Here is a 22337-nt window from a genome sequence, read left to right on the forward strand (position 1 = left end):
CTCTTTTCTCCCCACCAACGTTTTCTCCTAAAGCATGCTAGAAGGCTAATTGGGAGGGTGAGTAGAGCTGAAATCTATTAGTGCAGGTCTTGGAGCCATGGAGGGAGTTGTACCCAACACACCTCCTTTCTGACGCTAGTTGCAGGAATGTCTCTTATTAGTACCTCGCTGCTGCTTTAATGTTCACTGCTCCAAATTGGATGCCAACTGGAGTGAACATTTTTTTTCTCTATTCAAAAAGCTGCTTTGGTAGAATCAAAGGGTTTTTTAGAGGGGAACCTGACACAATGTATACTCTAGAATACATATTTGCCCTGTCCAAATGAGGGCACCGGAGCCAGGGAGAGGAAAGGGTGGGGGTTGTTGCACACCCACACCCACACCCACCTAGAGCTGCTCAGAGAGTTGCTCAGCGGTATCAGTGTATAAAAGAGGAATCACATTCTTTGTAGGTTATCAGTGTGGTAAATATCATTTCCCATTATTCAAGAAGGCTTAATAATTTTTTTTAAGGTGCATTATTTGCTACTGGGGTGGAGTGCATTGGGTGGTGTTTGTATATAGTTAGCCTTTCAGGAAGACAGTGGGAATGGAGTTACAGCTTTTCATTAACCTGGAAACCACCTAGTTACATGGTTCATGGGCTGGTCTCAGCTCACTTGGAGGTAACAGAGGGTGTCGGGCGGCACTTTCGGCGGGGGGCAGTGTGCTTGGGGCACCCCATCTGACTCTGATCAGCCTGCCGGCTTCACTGCCACTCTCATTAGAGACCAGGAAGAAGTCCAGATTGTTCTTTATGTGGAGATCTGGTTACACAACCCCAAACACACCCTTAGATCCTCCCACAGGTTCAAACATCTCTGTCTAGTCCTGCCCACTTGACTTGCTAGCTTTCAATTTTGTAATGCTTGTCATGACCCTTTATAGCTTGAGTCATTGTTTTCTCTGTTTTCTAGGTTGTTCCAACAAAAATGTTTTTGTGTGTGTTGGTATCGTATAATTTTCTGCTGCTATTTTGTTTTTCAAACTCTGTTATCAATGCTTAGTCACCGAGTTGTGTCATGCCTTCAATATGACATAAAAGCTGTTCTTTGGAGCTCATCTGTTACAGATCACTTGGCCATCCTTGCTCTGTTGGCTATCTAATTATGCTTTTGTGGAGTTTGGTGCTGGTGGCATGGATACTCCAGAACGTTCTGCCAGAAGGCAAGAAGGGTGTAAAGTCCATGCAAGGGGTGGGAAGGGTCATCCTCAATGTTGCAGCCTTGTTTATGTGCAGCATCAATCTGCTCTGCCAGACGTGTGCAGATCAATCCTGCAAAATCTGCCAGCCTCCCCACAAATAAGCCCTGGATAGGCAAATGGACCATCTGAGCAGCACTTTTAAGTCACCATACATCAGTTCAGATCTTCAACAAGTGTCCTGCCTGCCTAGCACACGTCTTCCTATCCATCTAGTAGCGCAGGCCCTAAACAGTCCCACCACTAAACAGTCCACTAAACGGTCTACTAACTGTGAACATGCCCATGATAGCCAGAGGCTGACAACAAGACACTTTATGGCTGAATACATCACCTACTGGGCAGCGACTACATCAGATAAGTGGATCCTCATGACAATGTCCAGGGATATAAACTTCAGTTCTGCCACTGGTCCTGAATCTTTTTGGTGCTCTGGGCCTTGTCCATACCAGTTTGTAACAAAATTATTGCTCTGACCAAAAGTTTTCCTGTTGGACAGTGGCACATACGAAAGATTGAAACAATGGATTCTACTCCACTTACCTCCTTGTTCATAAGAATGATGGCAGTTTGGTCTAATTGTAGATGTAAGGGGGTTAAACCTATCCCCTTCTTGTATGCTAAGGTTGAGAAATGTTGTTGAAGCTGTTCAGCTGCAGGACTGATTCATGTTGGTGGACCTGCCCAATGCTTATTTTCATGTTCCCTTCACAACAAGAACACTTGAAAGACCGGCATTCAAATTCAAAGCCCTACCCTTCGGCCACTCTCTAACACCACATATGTCTGTATGCAAGTGGCCTTTTCTGCCCTGATGGCCAGTAGCTAGACAACAAAACTTAGGTTTGAACCTAAGTTCAAACCATTTTGGGAGAAAAAGATGATAGAATAAATAATCCACCTCGTTCACTTTAATTACACCCATCACTGAGTCCATTACACACCAGCTGATGATGTTATGGATGCACTGAAACATACACAATCTAGGGGGTGGTTCACTCTGTGTAATCACCTGACATGAGTGTATGTAATAGGCAGTGTGAATCTATTGCCCTGGGCTCATTAGGACTGATTGCCATAGCATCATTTCAGACCTTTTTGTGTGTTTTTCTTACAACCGCTGGTGGTGCTGTTCCACAAATGTCCAAAATAATCAACTTTAAGACATGTGTTGACAGAAAATAATCTGATGTAAAAGTCACATGTTGGTTCACCTAGACAACACTGTGGTTGTCAGCTACATCAACCATCATGAGATTTAGCGGGTCTCTCTACCTTGCAGGGATTCTCGTCAAGTGGGTCTATCCACAGTCCATCCACAGCCTCAGTAAGGGCAACTCCTCTTCTGGAGCAATAGCCAGTGTGTATAGCCAGAGGAGTAGCAATTGATAGGAGTAATGAGATGAAGGTGGACCTCGTCACCAAATCCAAGTCAACACATGCCACTTGTTTTCAGACAGTCCACTGGTACTGATCTTGCAGTCTTTGCCATCTGCCTGGCATTGATGTTTTAGCAATCTTGATCTTTAGCAAGGCTGAATGGACAGCCTTTAAGATTTTACTTTGAATAAATATGACCATTTTGTTCAATCCATTTACAGTGGATATAAAAAGTCTAGACACCCCTGTTAAAATGGCAGGTTTGTGATGTAAAATTTTTTTAAACCAAGGCAAATCATGTCAGAACATTTTCCACCCTCAATGTGAAATTTACAACGTATAAAACTTAAGCGAAAAACAATCAGAAACTTTTTTAGGGAAAATGGAAAAATAAAAAACTTACAATAACCTAGTTGCATAAGTGTGCATACCCCTAAACTAATAATTTGTTGAAGCAGTTTTTGATTTTATTACAACACTCTTTTTGGGTAAGAGTCTATTAGCGAGGCACATCTTGACTTGGCAATATTTTCCCACTATTTCTTGCAAAAACATTCTAGATCACTCAAATTGCATCGAGGGCATATGCTATGCACAGCTTCAGGTCACCCCACAGATTTTTAGTTTTATTCAGGTCTGGGCTCTGGCTAGACCATTCAAAAACATTGATCTTCTTTTGGCTAAGATATTCCTTTGTTAATTTGGATGCATGCTTTGGGTCACTGTCACGCTGAAAGGTGAAATTCCTTTTCATCTACAGCTTACTGGCAGACACCTGAAAATGTTGCTAATCGACTTGTATTTGTAGCTATTCATGATTCCCTCTCCCTTGATAAAACCTGCAGTTCTGGCTAATGAAATGCAGCCTTAAAGCATGATGCTGTCACCACCATGCTGCACCATGGGTATGGTGCTCTTTTGGTGATGTGCTTTTTTTGCACCAAACATACCTTTTGGAATTATGGAATTATTATATCTGTTGGAATTGGTCTCATCAGACCTTAACACATTTTCCCACATGGTTTACGGTGATTTATTTGGGCTTTGGTGTTTTTTGTGAGAAAGGGCTTCCATTTAGCCACCCTACCCAATAGCCCAGACATCTGAAGAATATGAGAGATAGTTCTTACATGCAGAGAGTAATCAGTACTTGTCAGATATTCCTGCAGCTCTTTGATGTTGCTGTAGGTCTCTTGGCAGCCTCCCTGGTAAGTTTTTGTCTTGTCTATTTATAAAATGTGGAGGGACATCCTGTTATTTGTGATGTCATTTTCTCCACTTGTTGATGATGGCCTTTACAGTGTTCCATGTTACATCTAATGTTTTGGAAATTCTTTTAAAGCCCTCTCCTGATTGATACCATTCAACATGTGAGATACCATGCATGCTTTGTAAGCTCTTTGTAGACCATGGCTTCAGCAGACAGATGAAACCAAGAAGTAAAGAAAATCCTAGAGAAACAGCTGTTCTTTATTTGGGGTTAATCAGAATAATTTAATTGATGACAGCTGTATGGTAATTACATTTGAACATGAGTTTGAATGTGAACACAGCCACATCCCCAATTATAAAAGTGTGTGCACACATGCAAACAGGCTATTGTAACTTTTAATTTTTCTTATTTTTCCCTAAAATGTTTCTGATTGTTTTTCGCTTAATTTTTGTATCTTGTAATTTCATATTGAGGGTGTAAAATGTTCTGACATGATTTATCTTGGTTGAAATTTTTTTTACATCACAAAAACCTGCCAATTTTACAGTGGTGTGTAGACTTTTAAAATCCATTGTAACTGGATTGAACAAAATTGTCAATTATCAATGGTCAGTTATTCAAAATAAATTCTCAAAGGCTGTCAAAGACTTTATAGTCATTGTATATGGATTTCTTATTACTTAATTATACTTAAAAACTTCGCAATTCTCACAGAAGCATTCACATGTTTGCATAATTCTTATGTTCCAGGAAATATCAATAAAATATATATAAACAAAGCCCTGGTCTCTGTGGTGCCCCAGGCCCTGTAAACAGGAACAAAAAATTTATGTGAACCATCACAAAAACTTGTCTGTCAATTATGTTGCATGCCAATTCAAAATAGTTTCAAAACAGCTTGTAAAGAAAGAAGTATAGGACTATCACATAATATATGATTTTTGCGTAATTATAGCGCTATCGTTTGAAGGCAGTTTGGCTCCTGTCAGACTCATCCCTCCAGCTAACATTGCTTATTTCTTGTAGCTAAATTTCTGTAGTTTGTGTTGTGGGTATGGGGAGTGTCTATGTAAACCAGCATTGAATGTATGATCCATGCCGGCCTGTTCTGATTGTTCTTAACTATGTCAACCACAGCAGGTACACAAACACATCCAAGCCCAACTGGCAAGTGCTGGGAAAACCCTATGATTACCCCTTGCTGCTCTTACTGTAACTCTTTTTGCCTCTCTCTGATCAGAGCATGTTTGAAAGTGGTGTTGCTGTGGGAAGGGGGGTCATTTGACAAGGGCTGTAACAGACAGATTCCTTTTGAGGAGTGGGTGATGGCAAGAGTCTAGTCTCTATGCTTCCACCCCCGACTGCTGCCTGAACCTCAGTGCCCTCCTGATAGCATCCCTCAACCTGCCCTTAAACAGCAGGGCTCAAAGCTCTTAGGTTTGGAAGTTGATCTGCCCCAGTAAAGCAGCATGGCGTTTAGCTGTGCTGCCCTGATCCTCTAATCCTTCCCTGCCATGGCTTTGGTCCTCATGAACACCACCACCACCACCAACTCTCCCCCCCCCCCTCCCCTCTGTGTTCTGTGTGCTTGTGTGTGTGTGTGTGTGTGTGTGTGTGTGTGTGTGTGTGTGATCCCTGTCAAAATGAATAGAAGTATGAAGTATGATAAATTAGAAGTATACAGATAAGCTGGAAGTAAACTAAGCTCTTTAGTGTTCCTGAGTAGTGCAACAGAAAAGCTTTACCCTCTCATCTGGAGATGGCAAGTTTGAATCCCAATGATGCCATTGCAATCTGTGGGTGGGAGTCCAAGAGAGAAAAGTGGCTGTAGTAATGTTTATTATTATTATTGATTAACTTTTCAAAACAGAAGCCAAATAAAATCCACTTAAATCAAAAGACATATCGACAAATAATTATCTGTTGTACCACTTGGGAGTACTAGAGGATAATTATACTGAAGCTATCAAATAAAATCTGAAGCTAAAATAATGGTGGCGTGTTTGTAAAATATCCCTCACCGCACCCATATCAGTCAACAGCACACAGTGTTTACCAGATGTATGAATATACACATAATCAACCTGCAGAATTGTATAGATGTACATGCACGCGTTAGGAGGTTGTGTCGGATGTGCAGTGTTGGCCAAACATAGCGCTTTTTGCCAAGGCCAAAAAGTTAAATTTTGATCTCATTAGACCAGAGAACTCTCACCACTTTTCCCTAAACCCTGACTCTGTGGAATGTCCGAATAACGGTTGTCCTGTGAACAGCTTCTCCCATCTGAGATATGGATTTCTCCTGAGTTACTCCTGAATTACTCTTGGCCTATTGGTTGCTTCTCTGACTAATGCCCTCCTGCTTTTACAGTATCTTGTCCTGGACATGTATTGATGGTCTTCATGATGCTCTTTCTTAGGAATTTTGTCTAACTCCTTCCAGAAACAATTGTATTTATACTGAGATCAAAGATGCCTTGCAGCCTTAATATATGGCTTCTGATGGCATCTAGTGCACTATAGCACTAATTTACAGTGGCCAGTTTCACAGCAGTGGGGATGAATACTCATACAACCACAACTTTTTTGTTTTTTATTTGTAAATAATTTTGCAAACTACATTGACCATCCAGCACAGAATTATGGACTATTTTGTGTAGATTCATGAACTATAATCCCAATAAAATCCATAAATCCATTTTACTTTCAGGTTGTAACACTACAAAATGTGGGCAAGTTCAAGGGGTCAATATTTATGCTAGGTACTGTATATATTAAAAGTTTCAAGGCAAGGTCTGGTCTCTTTGTAGATCATTTGAAACAGTATAACTATGTTTATGTACATGCCATAGCACATTAGAACCTGGTATTAAACATGTTAGTGGGGGTTACCAATACCCAAATACATTATAGTAAAAACATAGAAATAAAGCAAAAGTGTCCTGGTGTGCTTAAATGACCCGTTTTAGAGAAGTAGTAAAGTGCTCAATGAAAACTCATTTGTCTCCAGCGCCTGTCGGTCGCCTTGCAGCATCTGCAGCCCACTACATGTGGTGTTTTGTGTGCTGTGTCAGGTCGTGTGGGGAGCATAAACACAGAGCTGTAATGTACAGTCTCAGATTTCTGTTTGAAGAAGCAGCCCTGTGAGTGCTGATAACTGAGACCTGTGCTGTCCTGATCAATACCTGCCAGTTGCCTGCTGACTGAGGAGTCTTCACTATCCCCAACCATTTCCTTACTTCAAAGAAGCTGTAACTATGCTGAGTGGAGCCAGGGCTATCCCCTAGATCTGTGAATTACCTCTTCACACATATTTTGGGTTTGTTCCCAAATTCTGTGTTTAGTTATTTAGATATGTTTGGGATAAATAGAGTTGTTGTATGTGATAATGAGTATTTAATTTATTACAGAGTCCTTTATGTCAACAATTGATTATAAATTGTGAAATGCAAGAGCTAAGAACATGGTACACAAAGTGCCACATCACAAAGGGATCATCTAGTGTTTGGCAATGTCAGGGCCAAGCAAGAAGAAGCCATTAAGGGAGACAGACCTTTAAGTCAAGGATTGAATTTCTGTCTAAAAGAGCATCCTCACACTGAAACTCCTTGCCCTGTCCAATCCTTTTTGGTTACCTTCATTACTTTGGTCACAGTGGGTCCAGTGGGCCTGTTGTGCCATTGAAACCCAAGCTCCTTTAACCCAGACAAACTCCAGGATCCCGCCGTGTCACAAGCGCAACATCTTTATCACTTCCCCTTATGCCCTACATCCCATCTTTATCTCCTTCTCTCCACTGGCTCAGTTTACCTGACAACAAAAAGATTCATATTATTTATCATTTAGAATTATCTTCTATATAAAATAAATTATGGATTTGTCAGTAAGATAAATTGAAAACAAACTGAAGACCAAGTCCTATCCTGTAGAATTGCTTGCAGTTAGTGCTACTAAACATACATGAAGAGCTGGCTCAGGCAAACATTATCGTGTTGTTTCCTATTCTGAATTTGATAAAATGCCTGCATTTGTCATGTTGTGCTTTAACCTCAGGTACCACATACTTCTGCCATTTTTATGATCCTGCTCATTAAAATTAACTGTTTGGTTGTAAAAAATAGATTTCCTTTTAATGCGACCGTCTGGATTTCCTCATGTACTGCAGATCCGACAATGTGAAGAGAAGATGCTCTCTGATGCGTGTTACTTGTACTCAGTTTTAGTAAAGTGTTCCTAATAAAGTGCTCAGTGTGTGTGTGTGTGTGTGTGTGTGTGTGTGTGTGTGTGTGTGTGTGTGTGTGTGTGTGTGTGTGTGTGTAAAAGTGACATTTTGTAGTAATTTTCGCAATTTATATTAACAAACAAAAAGATCAGTCAAATGGAAAATGTAAGTACATCCCTAAATTTATCGCATCTTCAAATCCATTAATTTGAATCAGGTGTTCAAGATTTGGTGCCAGTGATCAGAACCTGTTTAGGGAGTGCGGGTGGAACCTGTCTTATTTAAAACTCAATAACCCTTTGTTATTGAGGTGTGTGGTGTCATCATGACAAGATCTAAAGAATTCGATAAGGCCTTCCGAAAAAAAGTTGTGTATGCCTATGAGTCTGGCAAAGGATTGAAAAAGATCTCCAAATTATTTGGAATACATCATTCCACTGTAAGGAAAATCATCTACCATCTGATGCATAAAGAAGTCTCCAGTGGTAGACTGTAAGACTACAGTTTGCCAATGAGCATATAGGCAAAGACCAGGCCTTTTGAAATAATGTGCTCTAGACAGACGAATCAAAGATAGAGTTGTTTGGCCACGGTAACAGCAGACATGTTTGGTGCAGACCTAAGACAGCTTTACAGGAGAAGCACTTCATACCAACTGTGAAGCAAACTGATGGAAATGCTATGGTTTGGGGTTGCTTCTCTGCCTCAGGGACTGGAGAGCTTGCATTCATTGATTTAACTATGAATGCTGCATCATATAAAAGAGTGCTTGAAGATAATGTGAGGCCATCTCTCCGAAAGTTGAAGTTGAAGATGAAGAACCAAAATACCTTTCAACAAGCTAAGCACACTTGCAAATCCATCAACGAATGGCTCGAAAAGAAGAAATGGAGGGTTATGGAATGGTCAAAGCCCGGATTTGACTCACATTGAAATGTTGTGGGAGGGATTTGTACAGTCTGTACATACAAGAAAATCCTTAAACATCTTGCAAGTGAATGAATATTGCATGAAAGACTGGTCAGAAATCCCTGCAAGCCAGTGTCAGAGATTGGTAGACAATTATGCAAATCACCTACAAGAGGTTATTTCTGCTAAAGGCAGCAATACTAGCTTCTGAGGTCAAGGGTGTACTTACTTTTTCCACAGAATAATATCATATCCATTGATATTTCTGTTGATTAAATGATTGAAAAAGCTCATTTTCCTTGTGGTTTTCTTCAAGTATATTAACTTTATTAATTATCAATGTTTCAAAGGTGATCAAATGTTTGCTTGTCCAAATATGTAAAGAAATCCAACAATTTCCATGGGGTTTACTTATTTTTTTCTTATGACTATCCCTGTTTTTTGTACTTTGTCATCATATTACTTCCTTATTCCATCAACAGCCTACAACATCAGATTCCCAGATACTACAGAATTCTTTTATTCAGTTTTTATGTATTGTTGAATCAGTATTCTACTGAATTAGTAGGTTCAGTGGTTGAAATTTCTGTGGGGGAATACCCCAGGTTTAAAGAAGGCGAATTTAAGAGACCTTTTTTAAAAGTTCAACCTATACCTTTAAAGGCAAAGCCATCAAACTCAAGCCTTTTGATCAACCCAGTAACCTTCTACCTTTCCCAAAGGGCTCTTTTTAACACCATCATTATTGGTCCTGAGCCCATCAGCTTGTCCTCTAGCCTAGCACAGCCCCCCCTGTTGGACTCAAAGTAAGCCCATTACCACAAGGGCCTCAGAGGGGACAAGGCCCTAGCACTCTGCCTGGCCCTAAAACACTGCATACTTGTCTGTAAAAATACAAAGGGGTTCTCCCATTCCCTAACTGTTATTTATCTTCTTTAGTAGGGCCTTGAATATGCACTTTTTATAAGGACTTTAGGGTCAAGCAAAAGACTCCAGGGTTATTTACCCCATGGCACTCATATTGCTCAAAGAAACACCAACCTGCCCTTATCTTCACCCTCACCTGGCTGTCCATCATGCTGTGGGATAGTAAAATAAGGCACAGTGGGATAGTTTCCTTATTGTCAATGAACTTGCAGGCATCATCATTTCTGAGTACATCATCTCTTTCTGAGGATAAACCAATAAGAATTCTGAAAGCTTCATATGTTAATGAAGGTCCGGAGCTTTATGTGGTTTTACGGTTTGCTGAATATAACAGAATAGGCTACAACTGTATCAGCCAGATTGCTGACAGTTCAGACTCACGTTGCTATCCTGTTAGGTCATATAGAGGACCCATATAAAAATCTGTGCTGACCAGAAGATAAACTCCCGCCTTGTCTGCTGGTATTTCCTGCATGGCCAACATGATATGGCAGTGTGGCAAGAGGCCTGGGACATGCCCTGCTACCATGAACTTCTCATATACCCCCATTATCTCTCACAGGCCAAGCTGTTTGGTCCAAGATCTTTATGAGAGGGTAGGTAAGGGACACACGGAAATGAGGTGACCTAAGGGTCATGCGTGGGGTCAGGAGGCTGCGAGTGGACCATAGCCCTGCCATCTCTCTCTCTCTCTCTCTCTCTCTCTCTCTCTCTCTCTCTCTCTCTCGGCTAGTCTGGGCCTGACTATCCCTGCAAACCAAACATGGAGAAATAGAACTCTGTCTACAGCTGTCCTTAACCCTTCATTCATATGACATTAATTAAGAATGATTTAAATTTGTTTACAAGTTCTTCTGGTCTTAAATTTTCCAGGTCTGTGCCTCCATCTCATACCCATTCTCCCTTGCCCCCAGTGCCACAGACTGCCAACCCTTTAACCATTCCTTTTTTTTCCTTCCCTCTCTTAATATGGTGTTAGACATTCATTTATGGTGCTATTTTAACTGTTTTTCAGGCATGCCTTACAAGCTATTAGGGAATCTACAAAACTGTATGCTGGGACATGCCCCTCTAAGATGTTAATCTGTTGGCTTTATGAAAGCCTAGTCACCTCAGTAAACCCCTTCCTTCGATGGAACCAATGCGCTTTATGGCCCCTTCAGGCACCCGACTGAACGGCTAACTGCTGACCTCTTGACTTGGCAGTCAAAACCATATGAGGGGAATCTTTGCTCTTGTCCATACCACCCCATGCCCTAAAATGCCTTTCTTGTCCTTTTTTGTTCTTCTCACATAATGAATTTGGTTATTTTTATTTTGGCCTCAAATGCTAATTTTGCTCAGTATTGCCTCATGACCCAAAAATGTATGCAACAGCAGTGGCACTTAAATGGTAGTGGCATGTTAGTAAGTTTTGCGCTGGTAAAAATGTAAGTGCACCATGTGTTGCTGGGATATTTAAAAACTGTACATTTACTGGATACTTTATTAGATACATCTACCTTGTTGGTCCACCTGTAGGTGTAGACTTACAGCCAGGTCCATAAGTATTTGGACAATGACACAATTTTCCTAATTTTGCCTTTGTACACCACCACAATGGATTTGAAATGAAGCATTCCAGATGTAACTGAAGTATAGATTTTCAGCCTTAATTCAAGGGGTTTCCCAAAAATATTGCATCAACTGTTTAGGAATTACAGCCATTTTTTGCAGACTCCATTTTCAGAGGCTCAAAAATAATTGCCCAAGTTAGCATAATTATAAATATTAGGATTATTTTTAATACTTTGTTGCAAATCCTTTGCAGTAAATGACTGCCTGAAGTCTTGTACCCATGGACATCATCAAATGCTGAGTTTCCTCCCTTGGAGGAATATATACTTTCATCAGTATCTGTACAATGAAATTGGATAATGCAGTAAACTCTCTTCAAGTGCACCCTAAGTTTAAAATTTACACGGCGTTAGATTATGTTCATTAGCAAGTTACTAGCAGGTTGTAGCTCTAAAAAGGTCCCTTAACAATTATATTCTAAAGTTATAACTAAAAGGTTACTAGCAGTAAAATGTAGTTTTTGCAGGCCTGCTATGGGGCAGACAAGGCTAATTGGAAAATATGGATGGGCTAAGTAAATGTTTGATTTCCTAATTGGGCTTGAGGTTCTAGAACAGCCCCTGGAACCACTTAGAGATAAAATGATGTTTGAGACTTGTACACAGATTAGTCTGTGCTCCTTTATTTCTTGTTGATAAATTGACCAAATATTGCAGTCCTATTCCTTGGGTCTCTTTCAGTTGTCAGTGAATCAACTTAGAACTCACAAGAACACGTCTGCACTGAATATTTTGTGTTGTGACCTTAATATTTAAATTTAAATGTTCATTTGATAACCAGTTGTAAAAAGTACCTGGTGGATTCACTCATTTCTATAGTACCTCTATATTAACTATTGTTACACTTCATAGCTACACTCTAACTGAGTATATAACTGAGTTTCCTAAACTAAAAAAGGATGTGATGTGTATCGAATATACACATCAGCCATACATTATGTTATTATAATTAACAAAAATTAAAACATAATAAAATCATACAGTGAAATCCTTAAATAGTTGCGATATGGACTTCAACACATTTGATTCTTTTTATCCTGAAACCCAAAAAGACAGACACAAATTAATTTCTGCTTATGAGCAGATAGAGAGCGAGTATCAAACCAGATTGTGATGTTAGAGATTGAGCAGTCTGTTTTTTTGCATTTCTTTCTAAGAGTCATGCACTAAGCTTACTAAAACAAGCATGTATACAAACAAAATGATGGACGAATGGATGGATGGATAGATATTGATCCCCAAGAGGAAATATGAGCGCTACTAATAAAATTACCCTTTTAATATATATATAAAAAAAGAGTTCAAAATGAAGTATTAAAGGTCCTGTAACTCAGAGTATAACCCCAATTCCGAAAAAGTTGGGACAGTATGGAAAATGCAAAAAAAAACAGAGAGTCAATTGAAAATTCAGTTCCCCCTGGATTATATTGAAAATATGTTTTTGTGAATTTAATTTATTTTTGAAAATATACACTCATTTCAAATCTGATGACTGCAACACACTCCAAAAACGTTGGGACAGTTGACTGTTTACTACTGTGTAACATCAGCTGTGGTGCTGAAGACCACAGTTGGTTAAGTTTAGCAAGTGGAATTTTCCCCATTAATCCATTATACATTTCTTCAGCTGCACAACTGTACGGGGCCTTCATTGCCTTATTTTGTGCTTCATAATGCACCGCACTTTCTCAATCGGAAACAGGTCAGGACTGCAGGTGGGTCATGCTAGCACACACCCTCTCTGCTTAAGCAACCATGCGCTTGTAATCCAGGCAGAATGTGGTTTGGTGTTGTCCTGCTCTGGATGGCAGCATGTGTTGCTCCAAAATGTGTACATATCTTTCTGCATTAATGGTGCCCTCACCGATGTGCAAGTTACCCATGCCATGGGCACTGACACACCCCCATATCATGACAGACACTGGCTTTTGGACCTGACGCTGATAACAGCTCGGATGGTCCTTTTCCTCTTTGGCCCGGAGAGCATGATGGCTGTTTTGTCCAAAAACTCTTTGAAATGTTGACTCATCTGACCACAAAACACGATTCCACTGTGATACTGTCCATATCAGATGAGGCCGAGACCAGTGAAGTTAGCGGCGCTTCTGGACGGTGTTGATGTATGGCTTCTGCTTTGCATTGAAAAGCCTTAACTTGCATCTGTGGATGCAAGACTCATGACAGTTTGTAAGACCGTGACGTCTGAGGGATCAAAGGTCACACGCATTCAGAAGTGGTTTTCGGCCTTGCCCTTTATGCACTGAGATTTGACCGGATTCCTTTAATCTTTTAATTAAATTTTTGCTCTGTAGAAGGTGAAATGTCCAAAATCCTACCGATTGGTCTTTGGGGAGTGTTGTACTAAAAGTTTTGGATTATTTGCTGATGCACTTGTTAACAGATTGGTGAGTCTCGACCCACCCTTGCTCTTGAAGGACTAGGCCTTTTTGGAGGCTCCTGTTTCACATCACTTTCTTATTTCAACTTGCCACATCACTATTAGTCCTAAACTGCTCCTGTCCCAACTTTTTCGAACGTGTTGCATGCTTCAATTTCAAAATAAACATTTATCGTCAAAAACTCCTCTTTGTTTTCATTAGCATTTTCCATACTGTCCCAACTTTTTCGGAATTGGGGTTGTAAAATGTTGTCATGAGTCATTCAAAACAAAATTTGTAGACAATTTACACTATATTTTCTATTCAAAAATGGCTTAATGCAAAAGTCTACTGCATCAATGTGCCACACCTTAAAGATACGAGTGAGATCATAGTAGAGTTCATTCATAAACTCTAATATCAACTTTCAGACGGAATGTATTGGTGTAGAAAGTAACATTATATTTTAAAAGCAATCTTTTTTTATGACATTAAAATCAGAGCCTCAAATCACCTTTGCCTTCATTTACAACTTGTAAATCTCACTTGTAAAAATTTTTGTTACATAAATTTGCATGCTTATATTAAGAAACACGTTTCCAATAGCCTGCATGATTTCTGGCAAATTGTTTTATTATAAGTAGCAATAAATGTGGTGATATTTAAATAAAAATGAATAAATATCAACAGTAATGAACTGTCAGCATGTTCCCTCAGGTTCCAGATTCAGCGTGGAGTGAGTGACCCAAACAGCTATAAAGGCCTGGAGGACTGTTTCAGAACCATATTTCACAAAGAGGGGTAAGCATTCAGCTTTCAGCTGTGGCCACATGTACATTGTGCATTACTGTATCTATTGTACCTATGTTTCTTAATCTTGCTAGTCCTACACCATATATTGGTGTGTACTTAGAAATGTACCATGTTTGGTTTTTCTTGTATGTGTGTGTTTGATAGATGGATGGATGGATGAATGGATAGGAAAATAAATAAAGGAATAAATAACTTTATTTAATTTTTCCATTTTTATATGTGTTCATATATTTTAATATTTATTTATTTTTACTTTTACTTATTATTTTACAGAAAATAATAAATGAAGGAAAAAAGTAATACAAAAATACATTTCATTTAAAATGAATTATATTTGTTTTTAATTATATTTGTCATTTATTCCTTTATTTATTTTCTAATTATTACATTTATTTATTTATCTATCTATTTATTTATATCCTCCTGAGACCCCGCCCATTGACTTGTGTCCTCTGTAATGGAAATTTTGTTTTCATGCATGTCCTTTGACTTTTTTGAGCTACTAGCAATTCCTACTGTACTATACAGAGGACATCCTGGGCTTTCTAGTGATGTGTCATGTTATAGGCTGGGATGCTAGGAAGAACTTCTTATACTGCATCCAAAATGGCCGGCATAGGAACAAGCACAATTTTTAAAAAGAAGATTGATAACTAAAATATTGTATTTTTTATTGGTCTTTTTTTTACTATGATTATCACATATATTCTTGTTTATTAAAGTGTCAGGAATAATAAATTTAGTTCTGAAAGCAGTTCAATTGTTTGTGTTTCAAAATATTAGCCTTTTTATGAATGTCAATTATAGTGGACACCAGGACCACCTTAGTGTACTTAATGACGCCATGTTCTATACACACACACTATTCACTACAACCAGTTATAAATCATCAGTGACTAATGTAATTTAACAATGAGGCTTGAAGATTATCCACGTGGTATCATGAAATATGTAAACTGGCTAAAGAATGCAAAGTTTGTACTTTTGATTTCGACAAATTGTATGGACATACATTGTCCTCCACTAATATTGGCACCCTTGGTAAATATGAGGGGAAAAAAAGGCTGTGAAAAATTGTCTTTATTCTTTAGCCCTTTTATCTTTTGTTTAAAAAAAAATCACAAAAATACTCTGCTCTCATGGATAGCAAACAATTACATAAAAAACAACAACACAGGTTTATTTTTTTTTAAATTGTTAAATATAGGCGTGTGACAATTATTGGCACCCCTATGAATATGAGAAAAATATATTCCCATTGATAGTTTTCATTTTTTAAATACACCTGGGTGACACAGAACAGAAAATTGTTCAACCATGATTTCCTGTTTCACAGAGGTAAGACTTTGATAGTTTTCATTTTTTTTAAATACATCTTGCCATGTATTCTCCAACCTCATCAGGCATTATAGGAGAAGACTCAGAGCTGTTATCTTGGCAAAGGGAGGTAGCACAAAGTATTGATTAAAAGGGTGCCAATAATTGTTGCACAACTATATTTAACAAAGATATATTTATTTGGATAAACCTGTGTTATGTTTGCAATTGTTTGATATCCTTGAGAGCAGAGTATTTTTGTGATTTTTTTAAACAAAAGATCAAAAGTTAAACAATAAAGAAAAATTTTCACACCCTTCTTTGCTCATATTTACCAAGGGTGCCAATATTAGTGGAGGGCACTGTACATCTAATAAAAACATAGAGGTAGAGAGTACTTTATTGATCCCCAAGGGGAAATTTGGTCAAGGTTTTTGTTGTTGTTGTTTAAAGTGGTAGAGTAGTTACTGAGAGTGTGAGAGCTATTTTATTTTTGACATAGCTTTTCACCAAAAGCCATATCATTTCAAAATTTACTTATTTAGTTCTTTAAACTTGACTTAGTGGATTTAAGTAAGTGTAAAAAATAAATAAATAAATAAGTTAACACCTAACTTTTTATTAGTTTGCTGTATTCAAAGCTATCAATTTTTAAACCTGTGTGGTTTAAGGCAGTCAGAATTTAAATTGATTGGCGTAAACTAAACTTGTCAGGTTTAACAGTGTGTATACTTCCTCTACACCACCTGTAAAATAAGAATTCTTCTTATTATTCTCTTCTTCTTGGTATTATTGTTGTTGTTGTTGCTGCTAATATCATCATCAATATTATTATTGTCATTATAATTAGTCTTTCTCATACTCATGTTACAATTTTATAAAGATTTTAAATTTTTTTTAAAGAGATGGCTAGAGATTTTAGTGAAGTCTTCAGTTGAGAGAAACAAGAATGGACATACTATGGAATGGAGAATTGGGGGTAATTTCATTGAGAGTGGTCTGTCCAGTTGTAGTAACCTTGCAGACTGAGCTGGCATGTAGCACCCACATTCTCATGCAGACACAAACAAACAGCCTTGCCAGATACTGTTTTATAACGTAGGGATTTGGTAAATAGTGCTCATCATTTTGTCTATGGTGCGTTTTTGTGCCGTTGACAGTTTTATATAACTAATCCGTTGTAAGGTGTGTGCACATGTGTGTGTGTGTGTGTGTGTGTGGCCACAGGTGACAGTGAAACAGCAGCAACTCATGGGGAGTGACTGCTGTGAGATCCTTTACTAGCTCACAAATATTGCATGCCATTCTCACTCTCTGTGGAGCTGTCAGCAGTGCAATCGGCACGCGCCTCCCTGCAGACACCAGCTCTTCTTTCCTCTACCCCAATTATCACCTTGATGTTGTATATTTGTGTTGTGGAATTACAGCCCAAAAGAAAGTATTGTCATAGCCACAGGCCAAAACAGTTTAGTTATAATTTACACAAATGGTGGAGGAAGCAACTATTGTCGAGTTATTACTACAAATAACTTGCTCACATTTGCTTTGTCTTCGCTTAGGTTCTGTTTCAGTAGAAATATTAAACCTCTCTGCTTCAACATACCAGTTATCTAAAAGCAAGGGATCCATTTGAGGATGAGATCACAGCTTTAATGACGACATGTTTTGGAATGTGTAACACATCAAGTAAGACCGTAATAATATAGAAATATATTGCGTACTTAACATTAGTAAACTGTGCACAATTATTTCACATTATATGTTGTATGTGGTGATTGACAGTTCAATTGTTCCTGAATGTGTTAAGATGTCAAGCTAGCTGCCAGTGCCCAAGGCACTTTTGTAATCTATTAATCTGGCCATAGTGTATGTGGTTTAGTCTGGCTGAAGGCAGACGTGTGAATTAATGTGTAGGATTTAATGTGCAGAAAGTCCTATTTTGCATGAGTATTTTTAAATTCTCAACCTCTAACTCATTATTTAGAATACCAAAATCAATATAAAAGGTGTTGCATTAGATTTGTCTAATGTTCAAAATACATTTCGTGTATTAATACTGTATGTAATCCTTTTAAACTTCTTGTTCTTGCTACTTATTAGCAGCATGCATATTAAAAACATTAGTTACATATCTATACACTTTTGCAATGTTCAATTTTCAAGCATGTAGCTGAATTTTTTTTTTTTAGTTATTGAACAACATACATGAAATAATCCGCTACACGACTGAAAACTGAACATTGTAAAGAGTTGCTTATAACAATTGCTTACAACTGAACATTGTAAATCGGTAGTTCTATTTTCTCCATAATTATTTGATGACCCTGAATAAATGGATTGACAGTTAATCCCTATTTTTATTGCATTTTTGGCATTTTACGTATGCCAGCTTCTTAGCATGCAACCTTCTAGTAAATCTGCTGCTTTGAAGCCAGTTACATTGTTAGCCTTGAGTGCAGTTAAAGCTACCCGCATTGAAGTCAACCAACAAGACGAAAAGTTTTTGGTCAGAAAGATTTTATAGCACTTTATTCATTTCAAAGGTTACCAATATTATCATTGACATGAGTGTAAATAATGGTATTTAAATGTTACAATATTTGCATCATTTGTGCTTAACTTCAGCCAAAAATATATATATTTAAATAAGAAATATATACTCAATGTAATTTTTGAAGAAACCAATGGATTTTGGACACATAGCAAGTTATTTTGGTGCTTTTTTACCTACTCAAGTTAAATTTTAAACGTTGGTTTTCATGTTCTCATCCTTTACACAATCATGAACTAGTTTTCAAAAACATGTGCAAGTGATGATAAAGCTACAAGCTCTTACTTGCTACTCTTATTTCGCTTCTATTTTTACTGTATTTGGCAGGTATAACATTTAGATATTTCTGTGTCTCTGCTTGCTGTATTTTGATTGATGATTCTGTGTTATTCCTGGCCAGGGACAAGGTTATAGCTTCCTTTAGGTAATAGTAATATTTGCAGATGAAGCATGCAGGCTGTTGGTCGAGTATAGGGCACCTGGGCTGCAGCATGCACATGCATAGGATCATGCCTACTTGAGAGATACTAAAGAGAAATGTCTATTAGTTATTTGAAGCCAGTATCCAAACCTAGACTGGAATCAAACATGTGTCTCATTATCCAATTTGGTTAATGCGTTGTTTCCTTCCTCCCTTTTTGTTATGATGAGTTATGTGGCTCCGTGTTGAATGGGACAAAATAGGTTTATGGAAATCAAAGACAAATCACACCTATACAAACACAGGCAGCTGGACCCACACAGATCCTAAATGGGAATGGATTTGTTTACGAAGGCCTAGTGGAGACCTTGCGTGTGCTTTACATTTAGAGTCAAATCAGCATTCAAACCAGGCTCAGTCAAATGGGGTCTTGAGTGTGTGTGTTACAAATCTGAGCTTTATCTCACCACCTGATGATTTCTCAGACTAACCACTCCCGGAAAGCGAGTTTGCATGCATCGGAGAAGGGGCTTCTTTTTTTGACGTACATTCGCACACTCATGAAGGTTTGTCAGTCAGTTCTTTCAGTGTAGCAGCTATTCTGCTGCCATAGTATCCATAAACTGGTAGAAAAGCGATATAACACATGCCAGTGAACGAGCGATTTGTTTGTCAGAGGGAGTAGTCGGCTTTTGGGATGGGCTGTGGTAGAACTTGAAGTTATCGACCAATCTTTGTTTGCAGAAACAACAATATTTACACCCAGAAGCAATCAGCCGAGAGCATCTCTGTTGACCTCTACTGGGTTGTGTTTTCACAATATAGTTGTGTGGTGGGTTTCACACTCAGAAGTCACGCTACACTGTCCTCTCTGTCCACAAATGTGTGTTCAGTATCAACATGTTAAAGATCTGCTACTTAAAAACCCTTCCCGCTCACCACCTTCTTTCTCTTTCGTTTTTACACTTAGCACAACCTACCTGACTTGGACAACCTTGGTATTTAACTTCTGATGTACTTGAACATACTGTAAGGTTAGTTTGGCTCCTCCTGGAACGTATTCCGTTAGATCTGGCATTAGGTTGTCATTGGCCCAATCTGTTTTTAACAGAATTTGGGCTTTGTTTGTTTAAACACAGATGACAGATATTCGTACTATATACAGTCTCCTCCAGTAATATTGGCACCCATGGTAAATATGAGCAAAGAAGGCTGTGAAAATTTGTTTAACTTCTTGATCTTTTGTTAAAACAATTCACAAAAATACTTTGCTCTCATGGATATTAAACAATTGCAAACACAACACAGGTTTATCCCCCCAAAATATCTTTGTTAAATGTAGGTGTGTAACAATTATTGGCACCCTTATGAATTCGTATGAGAAAAATATATTTGAAGAATTTTCTCTTCTTCTCTCTTTGATATTTTACACTTTTTTTTAGTACATCTGTGTGACTAGGAACAGGAAATTGTTCAAAAATGACTTCTGTTTCACAGGCATATAGATATGAGGTAACACATGGGCCAAATTCCCTTAGTCGTTCATAACAATGGGTAAGACCAAGGAGTATAGCTGTGATGTGCAGCAAAAGGTTGTTGAGCTTCACAAAATGGGAAGTGGCTATAAGAAAATAGCAAAAGCATTGAAAATGCCCATTTCCACCATCAGGGAAATAATTAAGAAGTTCCAGTCAACTGGAAATGTTATGACTCAATCTAGAAGAGGACGCATGTCTATATTGTCTCAACACACTGTGAAGAGGATGGTTTGAGTGGCCAAAATATCTCAGAAAGATCACAGCTGGAGAATTGCAGAAGTTATTTATGTCTTGGGGTCAGAAAGTCTCCAAAACTACAATCTGAAGTCACCTACATCAACACAAGTTGTTTGGAAGGGTTTCAAGAAAAAAGCCTCTACTGTCATCCACAAATAAACTCAAGCATCTTCAGTTTGCCAGACACTACTGGAAGTTCAAATGGGATCGGGTTATATGGTCAGATAAAACCAAAATAGAGTTGTATGGTATTGTATACTGTACAGCATTTATTAGTGTGAAAATGTTATTACTTTGTGTATGTGTAAAATCTTGTGATATACACTGCCCATCAAAATCTTTTGAACAACCTATGCTTTAGCATTTTTGTTTAAACGAAAAATTAAAATCTTACCAGTGAATTTGAGAAATGAATTGAGAAATGTTTACTATTATTTTTAGTTAATGACTTTATTTTATTGGAACAATCTAGATCTAGTTTAATAGGAAACGGTCAAAGTCTACTCAGCTACTCTAATTAGGCACTTGTAGCACACCACTCACTTATGTTTTACAGTTAATATTAGCACCATGAGTCTTTTATCTATAGGCTTAAAAGGTTACCTTGCAAGTGTGTCTGCCTTTAATAAAGCACTCATTTAGAGTCTCATTAGGGTCTGAGAGTGAGCAGTTAATAAACTCCACTAAGATTTAAGCTTCCTTAATTAATTGCTATTCCATATCATTTTGCTTAGTCTGTGGCAATAATTAATCATTAGTGAGTAAATAAAACATGAGAAACAAAAACATTTGACATCTAGTAATCTGACTAAACTCTAACTTTCGTCTGTGCCCACACTGGTGTTGTTGCAGACACTGAGAGAGGAGTTTCCCGTGCTCAGGCTTGTCCTGACATTAAGATTAAGAAAACAGAGTCAGGTTTCAACTGTAGAAATGTATATACATGCTGTCTAAACAGGGACAGTCTGCTTGAGAAGAGTGAGAGTAAGAATATTTAGATTACTGGTACACACACATTGCTGTTTTCTCTCGTGTTGATTACAATCTGTTAACAGTAGTGTGTTTACCAAGACTGTAAATAAATTCCTTATTATGAATTTTCATATTAACTACCGGTAAAAGAGTTGGCAATTGCAGTGTAAGCAGTCAAAAATGCATTTACTGTTACACATGCTAAAGTATATGCAGAGATTTCTAATAGTTATGTTTATTTAAACATATACTCCAAGCAGTGTAACCTCACCAGGGAAAATTATTCTAACAGTTAGTGTTCATTTATTAATTTGTTTTTCTACATTAAACTATCTCAGCTGTTAATAACTTTCCTGTACTGTCGAATACAGGTTAGGTCTGTTGCAGGTTTGTATTAGCCCTCATAATTAATGTACTTATCAAATGTCATTCTTTTCATGAAATGTGTTGTTATTTCAGTTAAGTATGTTTGTAAATCAAACTAAACTGAAATCTTTAGAGATGAGGCTGCAACTATTTTGCCTATTGCAGTGATGAGCTTTTTATGTCCACTATTTCCACTTTGCAGAGCAGTTTTTGCTTGTTGAAGCTTAAGTTGAAC

General features: G+C 38.0%; 1 protein-coding gene across 4 annotated transcripts in view; it reads left to right on the forward strand.

The window, feature by feature from the left end:
* The window catches only part of slc25a21 (solute carrier family 25 member 21), a 95512-nt gene that overhangs the window by 62711 nt on the left and 10464 nt on the right, over positions 1-22337 (forward strand). For all 4 annotated transcript variants that reach the window (XM_017476755.3, XM_017476756.3, XM_053682813.1 and 1 more), the window contains one exon: positions 14605-14688. In XM_017476755.3, coding sequence (XP_017332244.1) covers positions 14605-14688 — 84 coding nt within the window. The remainder of the gene's footprint in view (positions 1-14604; positions 14689-22337) is intronic.

The sequence above is a fragment of the Ictalurus punctatus genome, chromosome 9 (genome assembly GCF_001660625.3).
Source record: "Ictalurus punctatus breed USDA103 chromosome 9, Coco_2.0, whole genome shotgun sequence".
In the NCBI taxonomy this organism is placed as follows: domain Eukaryota; kingdom Metazoa; phylum Chordata; class Actinopteri; order Siluriformes; family Ictaluridae; genus Ictalurus; species Ictalurus punctatus.